This window comes from Limulus polyphemus, unplaced genomic scaffold, assembly GCF_000517525.1.
Source record: "Limulus polyphemus unplaced genomic scaffold, Limulus_polyphemus-2.1.2 Scaffold2619, whole genome shotgun sequence".
Taxonomy (NCBI): Eukaryota; Metazoa; Arthropoda; class Merostomata; order Xiphosura; family Limulidae; genus Limulus; species Limulus polyphemus.
The window spans coordinates 10,087-22,918 of NW_013668229.1; the positions used below are offsets into that span (position 1 = coordinate 10,087).

Consider the following 12,832-nt stretch of genomic DNA (forward strand, 5'->3'; position numbering starts at 1 on the left):
CTTTCTGTGATATTGTTATGGACTAGAACACCCTACCCCAGATTGGGTCTGCACAGCTTATTGGATAAAACAAGTGTAGTTTACTAAACATGTTGGCTTCCATATACTGCTATTATTAAATGAAGTGTGAACTATGCTGCAGATGTGTTTCATCATGAAGCCAAAACTACTCTAAAGATGTGTTTCATTATGAAGCCAAAACTACTCTAAATATGTGTTTTATTATGAAGCCAAAACTACTCTAAAGATGTGTTTCATTATGAAGCCAAAACTACTTTTTAAAGATGTGTTTTATTATGAAGCCAAAACTACTCTAAATATATGTTTTATTATGAAGCCAAAACTACTTAAAGATGTGTTTCATTATGAAGTCAAAACTACTCTAAAGATGTGTTTCATCATGAAGTCAAAACTACTCTAAAGATGTGTTTTATCACGAAGCCAAAACTACTCTAAAGATGTGTTTCATTATAAGGTGAAAACTACTCTAAAGACGTGTTTTATTATGAAGCCAAAACTACTTTAAAGATGTTTCATCATGAAGCCAAAGCTATTCTAAAGATATGTTTCATCATGAAGCCAAAGCTATTCTAAAGATATGTTTCATTATGAAGCCAAAACTACTTTAAAGATGTGTTTCATCATGAAGCCAAAACTACTCTAAAGATGTGTTTCATCATGAAGCCAAAACTACTTTTAAGATGTGTTTCATAATGAAGCCAAAACTACTCTAAAGATGTGTTTCATCATAAAGTCAAAACTACTTTAAAGATGTGTTTCATCATGAAGTCAAAACTACTTTAAAGATTTGTTTCATTATGAAGTCAAAGCTACTCTTAAAATGAGCTCATAATTCCAAATTAACAATTATATCATTTTAAATTTGTTCTTTTATATGGATATGATTGTTTCTGATGAAGAAGCAAATAGAAAGAAATAAAGACAAGAACCCTGAATACCTGTAAACAATTTTGTAAAGAAATAATACTTTGCTCTCATGACACTTGAACCCAAGACCTCATTTTGCACTAGAACTCCATGGCTTGTGCTTTCTTGTGTGAGTTATCACTACTACAAGCCCAGTGACAGACAACTCCATTTTTAACCATTATATTTTGACTAAGATTTAACAGTGACAGACCTGGTAATAAACCAACTTGAGTATTACTGAGCAAGTTTAGGAATTGACCAGTATAGAACTCAATGATGTACTGAATCCAGGATGAACCTTGGTGTCACCAAAGCACTTTTTATAAAACCGGGTGCACCCTCGAACTTAATTATCAATTTTCGTTATGAACTAATGGTTATGTTCAGCAAAAATATTAATTGTTTAACTTAAAATAAAAAATTAAATACTGAACAGAAAAATTACCTTTCAATACACTTCACTTAAGAAACTAATTGACATTCTGCTTGTCGATACACTGTTCCAAACCTTACGATTTTGGAAAGACCAAACTCCAGATATGCTTTTCTGGAACTACACCACTAATGTCACAAATATAAGAACCGAGTAACTGAGTGTTTGTAGTTTTCAAATTACTGAAAGAATATCAAATGATTATTTTATCTTCAAGCTAGAATAAAAAGTAAGTATTTTAAGCGAGATGGACAAGGCCAAACACTTTCGAGTATTAAAGAACTAAAGGAAGAAATTCACTGTTTGCTAAATAGTGAAGCACGATCATTAGTAGAGAACGTTTAAAAGTTCCAAGCTTCCAAGAAATTCCTACTTGGCTCCAGGAACTTCAAGAACCACCTATAGAAGTCAGAAAATAAAAAAAAGGGATCATTAAAATCTATATGGAAATTATGCTATAATAATAATACTGAGTTTGATAATATAATGAAAACTGGAATCAAACATTTCTATTTCAGCTGTCAAAAAAATGTAGGCAACAAAGGCTTTTAAAGAAACATATATAAATGTAAAAATCCATGATATGTTCAGTGAAATAAAGAATGCTGCTTGAATTAACACAGTTTTCGCATCATAGAGAACACTCTGTTATACCTTTGTATTCACACCATTACAATTTAATCAGAGATATACGAGTGTGTTTGAGGCAATATCTGAAGAACAGGTGTAACAAATTTCAGTGACTTGTTTGGAATATACAATGATTTCAAATATAATTAAGTACAATATTATAACACCAAAAAACACAGATTCAAACAAATATTTCACATATAATTAATAGTTTGAATCTGTGTTTTTTGGTGTGATAAAAATACTTCACATATAATTAATATTATCACACCGAAAAACACAGATTCAAACAAATACTTCACATATAATTGAGGTTCACTTGAATCCACCAATTTTCTCATAATTTCACAACTCTTCATCAGTTGACGATCATTCAAAGGTGAACTTGTGGATTGAAACGACCCTCAATTACACATAAAGTATTTCTCTTATTTTTTTCACCTACTAGGAGCATATTTAGCATATCTGATCTGTTACAACAAGTCTATCATCTGATAAATATGTGCTAGCTGACCAAAATGATAATGTAAGCAATCTCTTCACACTGATGCATAAAGACTGTTTAAACCTTTCAGATAAATTACGATCCAACTGAAAAATTTATTCATTTAAACAAAATAGTTAACAAACATGTAATTCTAGCAAAAGAAAAATGGGAAATATAAAACTTCCAAACATTAAAATGAATTTATAGATGTTTTAAACAACATTCATTCATTTAAACTATAAATGTATCATGTCTGAAAAAATGTTGCAAGTATTTTTTTTTTACTTCTCAATAAGCATGAAAACAAATAACTAAATCAACAGATAATACAAGACAACAAAATACACCAGTCACAACTTTAAATCTTCATTAACAGTACCAAACCCACATGTTAATTCAGAAGAAATTACTTACATTTTAAAAGTCATGCTTTAACACATTATAATAAAGTTTTCAGAAAATAAAAATTGGAAAAATTCATCACACGAATTTTGCTTTTCATATGTTTTGAAAACTACATTTTGTTCTGGAAGAAAGAAACGGGTTATAAAAGATCAATTGAAATAAACTTTACTTTAAAATGAGATGATAATTGTTTTACCCATTATGTTTTTTAGATCCCTGTATAAACTGAATAACAGTATGTGATGAGTTCTTGCTTCACAAATAATTATGTTTTCAGCAAACTGTATAATTGGAACTGGTGTTGTATTTGTAACTTAATTTTAATATCTCACCCAGAAATTGGGACTCAGATACCAATCTTTAGAAACAATAATAAATTATTGATAATTTGAGACTTTATTTTTGTTTCAAATAAAGCCTACTTTCGAAGTAAAATAATATAAAAAACAATACATTCTGTCAAATATGATTATAATCATATACCTGATTTACTTCAACAACCCCAATAGCTTCTACAGAGTTTGTGGGTTTCTTTTTAAATAGCCAACCTCTATGTTTGTTTTGTTGATTTTTACACAAAACTACTCGAAGGCTATCTGCAATAACTGTTCCTAGTTTTGGAGTGAAAGACTAGAAAGAAAACAGCTAGTCAACACTATCTATTGACAAAGTCTTGGGTTATTCTTTTCCAATTAAAAGTGGGATGGACTGTCACATTACAACACACCTACAGCTGAAACGCAAGCATGTTTGGTGACTGAATTTGACCCATTAGCCACAGATTGTGAGCCTAATCACCACACCATGCCAGGCCACATTTATAAGATGAAAGAACTTGGATAATACCTTCTGGAGATCAACATCAGTCAGAGCTTGAACATTAGGCCGAACTTGACTCATCAATTTCAGGGCGCCAGTGGCAGATTGGTCTCCTTCTCCAATCAAAATGATATCTTCTGTTTTACCCAATGGTGCAGATATTTCAGCTGCAATCTAATGCGGTAAAGATATTACGATCAAAGTAGGCTTAGTTTGTCTGATACATACATTATGTAATGAAAAAGTTAATTTAAATTATTTCTAATGTTGGGTATGTTTCGTGTAAAACCAATACTCTTTATAAGTTACTTATATTGTTACAATAACATTATGTAAATTTTAAAAAATGTAATTCATAGTTTTCTTAAAGGTTTGTTTGAAGTTAAGCACAAAGCTACACAATGTGTTATCTGTGCTCTGCCCACCATAGGTATCGAGACCCGATTTCTAAAATTGTAAGTCTGCAGAATTACTGCTGTATCACTGTTGTAATGATAGCATGTAACCTTACTTTATATGAGATTGATTATAATTGTGCTTGATAGTATTAGATTAATTATTATTATAATTAAGTATTATTATTATTAGTATTAGATTATTATTCAATTACTTACAAATGTTTAAGATCACAAACCTACAGAACCACTTTGGGTTAAATTAGAGTCATAAGAAAACTTAATTACAAGATGAAAAACTCTTAACTTCTTTAGAAATTTACATTTTAAAGAAAGAAAAAAAAGATCATTAACTGAAAGTAATGATTTTTTTATCATTCTGCCAAATAAGTAATATTAAAAACAAAAATAAAAATTACCAAAAAAAACGTACAAATTTATAAAATACCAACTTGAGCATAAACTTTACAATTTTTTTTGTAAAAAAATTATAATGTTCAGGACTTCTTCATAACATTACTGTAATATTTATGAAGAACACAATATGAATAAGCCACATATGAAAGGAATATACCTTTTAATAAGACAACAATTCTAATAAGATATTACAACACTTCATAAGAGTATCATTACAACAACTTTAAGAGAGCATTTGGCAGCAGGAGAGTACATGTTACGACAATAAGCAAGTCAACTAAGCCTACTATGTTCGTGATCCAAAAACATGGACAATTTGTGTGTCCCGAGAATGTTTCTCAGGACACTGGGACAAACTATCAAAACACGGGAATGTCTTGGCAAAACTGGAGTATCTGGTCACTCTACTATTTCTGTAAACAGTTCATGATCAAGATATTGCTGCACATAACCAATACAGATGTACAGTACTTCAGCTTTAACAAAATCTATCCTGTTAGTCCCCAAAAAAATAGGTAACCCATTTAAACAAGCATTTTCCTTACTGCAAATGTAAAGCATAAAAACTAAAAAGATTATATATATATATATACAATTCTTGATCACTCACTGTACGTCTTAATTTTTATCATATATTGACCACAGGAATTTTTTTTTCCAGTTGAATATACACCATCATCATTAACTTATAAATGACTTTTCAAACCACTTAATGTCTGATCGATATAGTAGCTGACTCTTTGTTAGTAGTTCTTAATCATTTCTACACAAGACAACAAGGAGTTTGCACTACATTACAACTACCAAGGAAGCCAACTTCTGGTTACAGCAATGACAATTATTTAGAATTTTAGTCTAAAGCTGTAAAAAGACTATTTACTCTAGCTGTCCCTAATTTTTAACTGACAGGACATAGGGACGGATATTCAACATCATCCACTGCCACCCCTTGGGCTATTCTTTTCTGGTGGAAAAGGTTGGATCTGACAATCACTCTTATTAGCACATCCACAAGCCCAAAATGTGGGGCACATTTCTGGGGAAATAGTTCATGAACAATGAGCTTTCAGACTTATAAACTGAGAATGCAAACCATTAGGTCATAACCAGCCCAACAAGAGATAAGAGAAAACTAACTACCAAACGTATTCTCCTATAGATCAATCAGACTCTACAACATGCTTTGTCATTTTATTGACAGTAATCTAAGAAACAAAAAATCTACACATTGTATTTTGTGCTGCTATCCAAGCTGTAGAACCACTAGGTCATAACTGACCCAACAAAAATTGAAGAGAAACTTTAGCCTTTAGGAACAAATTTTCACCAGAACATATAAACTAAAGAAATAAGTAACTTTCTAATTGGTTACATTACAGCCAATGAGAGTTTATGAAGCATGCAAGATACGTTAACATATAAAAGTACAGAATCAAGATAAACATGATCTTTAAATTAGAATGAAATAAGCGATTAAACCCTTGGACAGCACACACGTTTCATTGAGACAATCTCATTTTATGATAAACTATATAATAAACTTGGCACTATAGTGTTGAAAACCACGAGATGATTTGTCATATTAGGTTAAACTGTAAGCTGTAAATACTTGCAAATACACTTTTAAAAAATATATACTTCAACCAAATTAACACAATACTAACTTTTATTTATGGGTTTTAACATAACCTCAAAAACTACTTATTAAATATTTCCTCAAAAATCAAAACAGAGAGAGAGAGAAAATGGCAAACCTTTGGAAGAACCTCTAGGACTCGACTCAGAACAGCAGCATTACCAAACTGTTTATAAGCTGCAGCTTTCATCCTCATTCTCTCAGCTTCTGCTTTTCCTACTCTTTCAATAGCATAAGCTTCTGCCGCTCCAACCACCTTAATGCTTTCCGCTTCTGCACGGGCAGTTTCAACCGTTTCCACACTGTAGGAAGAACATATTAGTATTTAAGTTTTAAGTCTGTTAGTATCACTGACACATCGGTTTAAGACAATTTTAAGATGATCGGTAAATGATATTTTTTTTATTATTAAAAAAGAAATTTCACTGAATATAAATTTTACAAAGATAACACTAATTCAACGACCATTTACGAAACTTCATAGTATGTTTGTTTTTTTTGAATTTCGCGCAAAGCTACACGAGGGCTATCTGCGCTAGCCGTCCCTAATTTAGCAGTGTAAGACTAGAGGGAAGGCGCTAGTCATCACCACCCACTGCCAACTCTTGAGCTACTCTTTTACCAACGAATAGTGGGATTGACCGTCACATTATAACGCCCCCACGGCTGAAAGGGCGAGCATGTTTGGTGGGATGGGGATGCAAACCCGCGACCCGCAGATTGCGAGTCGAGCGTCTTAACCACCTGGCCATGCCGGGCCGTTCAAAGTATGAAATAAATGTAGAATTACACAGTAAGTAAACCATAAGGAAGTTAGAAAGGTATACATAATTTAATTATAAATATGAGCAATGAGGTTACAATATAAATGGACTTGATGAAAATAAAAATATAATTAAGTTGTTTGTGGTCTTGGCTGTTGATATTAAGGTTATATTGATTTTAATGCAAATAAGAATTATTCCTCTGTGTGACAGTTATTATTGCTTTTGAAAAGATTTTAAGTTATAAGCATAAATAAAATCTATCTAAGACCATATATATGGTCTAAATTTCTTTAAAATTTTTAACAAAAAAAAGAGAAATACTACTTTGGCCAATAATTATCTATCTTTCAACGAAGCATGGCCATAAATGGAAAAACTAAATTCAAACTTCCAAGCTATCTTAAATTGTATGCATAGCTAGTACCCAAATATTGTTAATTGTTAAAATCTGACAACAGTAATCAAGTTTGATCTTCCTTTCACCTTGACCTTTATGTGTGTCTGTACCATAAAGGTCATCTCTTAATATAGGTTAGCTATAAAAATACATGTCCTTTTCATGACTTTGACAACTGTCCTTAAATTCTTCTTTTCACACAACTGAAAAATCTTAAAACTAATCAGTTAAATCACATTTAAGTTCTTAAACTTTTTCATCCTTTCATGTACAACATCAGAAAATCAATAACATACTGAGTTCTCTGTGTTTCTAACCCATTAACTGCTATTTTAACACCCTTAGTATATATGCTGTGCTGTGATTGGCCTAGAGCACATCACAATATGAAACATTTGAACTGTTGCCTTGAAAAGCCAATTAATAAATCATGCCAAAGTTTCCCAGTTGTTTAGGCCATTGCTATGCATGCATGTGTTGCAGCACAACTTTGCAAATAACCATTCATTGAAAACATGTTGACCTATTTAGGTTTGATAAAAGCATTAAGCTCAAACCTGTAAAATGAGTGTGGACATACATAATGGCTCAACTTTTCCTAACAGCCTTAGGAAACAGATTATAGCTACTCACTCTCTCCTTTGGGCAACAAAGTATCTGTTGCCTTCATAACAATTTATTATTGGATTATCTCAATCTTTATGCTCAATTAACAATAAGATTTATAAAAAAAGCCAAGTTCTTCAATAAATCAATAAAAAACATCAGCCTCTGGGTAACATCAATGTTCATTTTTACCTTAATGCTTAATTAGGGCTCAAGAGTAGGTAATAATAATAATAATTTAAAGTTAAAATGTCACTAAACTTCTGTGATACTGATAGTTGAACTACAGGTCATTTTGTCCTTTATGCAAAGTTCACAGTCCAAGAAAAATTCTCAGAAAAGATAGTTAAATTCCTTTAAAACTATACCAACAATAATTATACGACACAGTCACATACAAAGAAAATTATCTCAGTCCAAACCAAGGTAATAGGGTCAACGAGTGGGAAGAAACCATACACAAACATATTAGGTAAAAGACATCTTTATGCAATAAGGTGAAACTCTTTTGAAAACTGTAAAGTTTGTATACCAGAAGTAATGAGATGGACTCCCCTTTTGTATGAAAATCAATGTCACAAATAACCTTCTCATTAAAATTACTACACATCAATTAGCCACTAGAAAATAGTTAATTAAAACTCTCATTTACAAAATACCTCAATACATATATACCAGGCTTCACTAATAAACAAGTGTAAAGCAATAAACAGTTCAGAGAAAATTACAATAGTGGACTACAATCATGCATATTTATGAATACAAAATATTTTCAACAACGGTTTCTTTAGTAAAATTCAGAAACTGCCATACCCAGAACAACCATCATAAATCTTGGTTTACTTTTTCACTAATGGACTATTTTGTGATCCTATTAAAAATTATTTGATGGGTTGTAGTTAAATATCTTCCAGTCAAGTACTGGCCATCCCATAGAAACTTCTAATCATGTACTGACCACCTATAGAAACCTTCTAATCATGTACTGGCCATCCCATAGAAACTTCTAATCGTGTACTGGCCATCCCATAGAAAACTTCTAAACGTGTACTGGCCATCCCATAGAAACTTCTAATCACGTACTGGCCATCCCATAGAAAACTTCTAATCGTGTACTGACCATCCTATAGAAACCTTCTAATCATGTACTGACAATCCTATAGAAACCTACTAATCATGTACTGACCATCCTATAGAAACCTTCTAATCATGTACTGACCATCCTATAGAAACTTCTAATCATGTACTGACCACCCCATAGAAACCTTCTAATCACGTACTGACCAACCTATAGAAACTTCTAATCATGTAATGACCATCCCATAGAAACTTCTAATCATGTAATGACAATTGGTCAGTACATGATTAGAAGTTTCTATGGGACCTATAGAAACCTACTAATCATGTACTGGCCATCCCATAGAAACTTCTAATCATGTAATGACAATCCCAGAGAAACTTCTAATCATGTAATGACCATCCTATAGAAACCTACTAATCATGTAATGACCATCCCATAGAAACTTCTAATCATGTAATGACAATCCCATAGAAACTTCTAATCATGTACTGACCATCCTATAGAAACCTACTAATCATGTACTGACCATCCCATAGAAACTTCTAATCATGTACTGACCATCCTATAGAAACCTACTAATCATGTACTGACCATCCCATAGAAACTTCTAATCATGTAATGACCATCCTATAGAAACCTACTAATCATGTACTGGAAGATGGTTAGTACATAATTAGGTTTCTATGGAAAAATGGCATTACATTACTGGATGGTTCCTATGGGATGGCCAGTACAGGATTAGTAGGTTCCTATGGAAAGGTAAGTAGGTGACTGGAATGTTTTTCTGGAATGGTCAGCACATGATTAGTAGGTTTCTATAGGTTGGTCAGTACATGATTAGTAGGTTCCTATAGGTTGATTAGTACATGATTAGAAGGTTCCTATAGGATGGTCAGTACATGATTAGAAGGTTCCTATAGGATGGTTAGAAGCCTTCTAATTATCTACTGACCATATTTTTAGAAATCTATCAATTATACATAGACTGGTTTTTCTCTAGAAACCAACCAATCATGCACTGACCATTTTTCACAAGAAGCTTTCAAACTATACACTGACCATCTAATATAAATCTTCTAATGTTCTGTTTTTTCCAAGAAAACTATCAATCATGCACTGAATGTTTTCCTCTAAAAAAACTTATAATCATCTCATGAAACCCATCTAAATCATTTACTGGCCATATTCTTTAGAAATCTTCCCACTGTGTTATAGCCATTTTCCCTAGAAAAATTCCTATCACGTACTGACCGTTTTCCTTGGGCCAATTTTTCTACTTTATAAGCTTCTGCCTCTGCTGTTAACCTTACTGTAGCTGTAAGCTCTTTGTCTTTTCTAAGTATTTCTTTCTCTTCGACATCGATTTGCTTTCGTCTTTCAACAACTTCAATCTCAATCTCCTCATTCCTAATCTTCTGCTTCATCCTGGCTTCCTGAAGTTCATAGGCCAACTGGGCTTCAGCTTTCTATGAGGTAAACAGAAGTTTTGAGGTTTTTGACATCTTTAAGAATTCATGAAAAGTTAATACAACCTAATTTCAATTTATTATTATCAATGATCTAAAAATAGCATTTCACAGAAAGAACTGCTCAAGAGAAAAACCAATTTCAAATAACACAATTTTTTTGTTTGTTTGTTTGGAGTTAAGCACAAAGCTACAAAATGGGTATTTTCTGTGCTGTGTCCACCATGGGTATCAAACCCAGTTTCTTGACATTATACGTCCTCAGACACACCTTAGAAAGAATATTAAATTGTTGAATATGGGTCAGAGAAAGATTAACAGGATTATACCTTGGGATGAAAATGGTTGTCATACAAAGCCAGGTAAGATCTCTGATACTATTCTCTCTTGAAAAAAGAAGAATCAGATGGAATCTAATTGATGTGTTTAAGATTGTTAAGGGAATTGATAGAGTTGATGCATTCATCTTTTTTCATACTTAATGTTACGAATAGGAAGCACAAATATAAATTTTGGCAGGATAAAGATCATCTTCAGCCGAGACAGTTTTAATTTTTTAACAGGGTTGGAATTGGTTGCCTTCAGATGTGGTTAGCATTTGGAATTGGTTGCCTTCAGATGTGGTGGACACAATCAATTTAAGGAAGTTTAAGGGAAAGCTTGATAAATACTTGAATGATAAGGATGAAAAGGGCTGGCATTGAGGGTTTTTTAATATTTATTTTAATGTTTAGTTTAGTGGATGAAATAGCCTAAATGGACCAACAGATCCCCTGTTGTCTTTCAATTACATGTTACAAGCAAAAGTACCCGCCCCCAGTGACTGGAAAAGTTTAAGTTAATCTATCAATTTAAATTATTTCATGGACTTTAAAAACATTAATTGTGTTGCATTCTTGGTTTTACTCAGAGTGAAAAATAATTGTTGAGCATTTCAGTCATGCTAAGAGCCGGTCAACAATAACATATGGTAAATCTACATTTTTATTCTTTAAGTTACGTCACATTTTAAAATGTTAACGATAGTGTGATTAATTCCTAACAATTTATCGTAGAATATCCTACTTGTGAAATAAAATTTGACATCAACATTATTCACGCCTGTTCTCCCATCATTTCAAAAGTGAATGTTGAGCTTTGCTTGTGTGCAGTTTTTCAAATGGGAGACAGACAAACTCTCAAACAGACACCATGGTTCACAATATATACAAGATGTCATCCCACCAGTGGCTGATGTGAGAGGTTTATTTGTTTTTATTTTGTGGAAAGCTACACAGGGACTACACTAGTCACCTCTAATTTTGAAGTGATAGTCTAGAGGGAAGACAGTTACACCACACAACCAACTCTCGGGTTACTCTTGTCAGACTATATAGTTGGGTTTGACAATCACTTTTACAATGGCCCCATGGCCCCAAAGTATGGTTTGTTTTTGGTGGTAACGTAAAACAAAACCTCAGCTATAGAGTTCAGAATGGTAACCACTGAGCCATGCTCAGCTCAACACAGGTGGATGTGAATGACTTGGTTTTTAAACCCTACAAGAAAATGGTGTGCTACCATACTTGAGTCAACAATGTACACCTTATCCTAGAAACATCAGTACATGTTTCCTTTTCAAAACAGAAACCCATTTGGTGATAATAGATATACATTTGTGAGGCTTTAAAAATTAATACTTAAAGTATTTAAGACATAAATGTAAGCACACTACAGTTATTTAAATGATACTTTATACAACATCAAACAAAATATATAGTGTAACTATAAATATTCTACATGGAGACCAGTGTTCTGAAAACTTGTACTTACTTTTGTGTTAACCTCTGCATCAAATTTGCTTTTCTGTAACTGAAAAAGACGGCTTGAATTCTCAATCTTTGTATTAGCTGAATATTTTACATCCATGGTAAACTTTTCACACTCTGCTTCCTGTAAACATATACAGCTTTATTGACATTTCACTCACTATTATTCATGTTACATTACAGATATACATATCAATTAACACTTAGAAACAATTAACAGAATCTTTCTGTCAAACAAACAATTTTATGCAGGGGTTAAATTGGGGTGGAACTGTCCAGAATGGTATTTTGCCTCTTGAGGATTCAATCCATTAGCATTCCTGTTCTTCTGATTGGAAGAAAAAGTACCACTCACAGAATGTATGTCCTCTGTTGTAACATTCTATGGTCCATGCTTCTACAGAGTGTCTGTCCTCTGTCCTATCATGTTGTGATTCACACTGCTACAGAGTGTCTGTCCTCTGTTGTAACACTATGTGCTCCATGCTTCTACAGAGTGTATGTCCTCTGTCTTATCATGTTGTGATTCACACTGCTACAGAGTGTATGTCCTCT

At 32.6% G+C, this 12,832-nt stretch overlaps 1 protein-coding gene across 2 annotated transcripts in view; it reads right to left on the reverse strand.

Annotated features, from left to right (window-relative positions):
• Window positions 1-858: 858 nt before the first annotated feature.
• LOC106467455 (flotillin-2-like) overlaps window positions 859-12,832 on the reverse strand; it is an 18,080-nt gene continuing 6,106 nt past the window's right edge. For both annotated transcript variants that reach the window (XM_013927806.2, XM_022395644.1), the window contains 5 exons: window positions 12,282-12,401; window positions 10,255-10,469; window positions 6,271-6,454; window positions 3,732-3,878; window positions 859-1,762 (listed from right to left, as the gene is read on the reverse strand). In XM_013927806.2, the coding sequence (XP_013783260.1) occupies window positions 1,733-1,762; window positions 3,732-3,878; window positions 6,271-6,454; window positions 10,255-10,469; window positions 12,282-12,401 (696 nt within the window). In that variant the 3' untranslated portion in view covers window positions 859-1,732. The remainder of the gene's footprint in view (window positions 1,763-3,731; window positions 3,879-6,270; window positions 6,455-10,254; window positions 10,470-12,281; window positions 12,402-12,832) is intronic.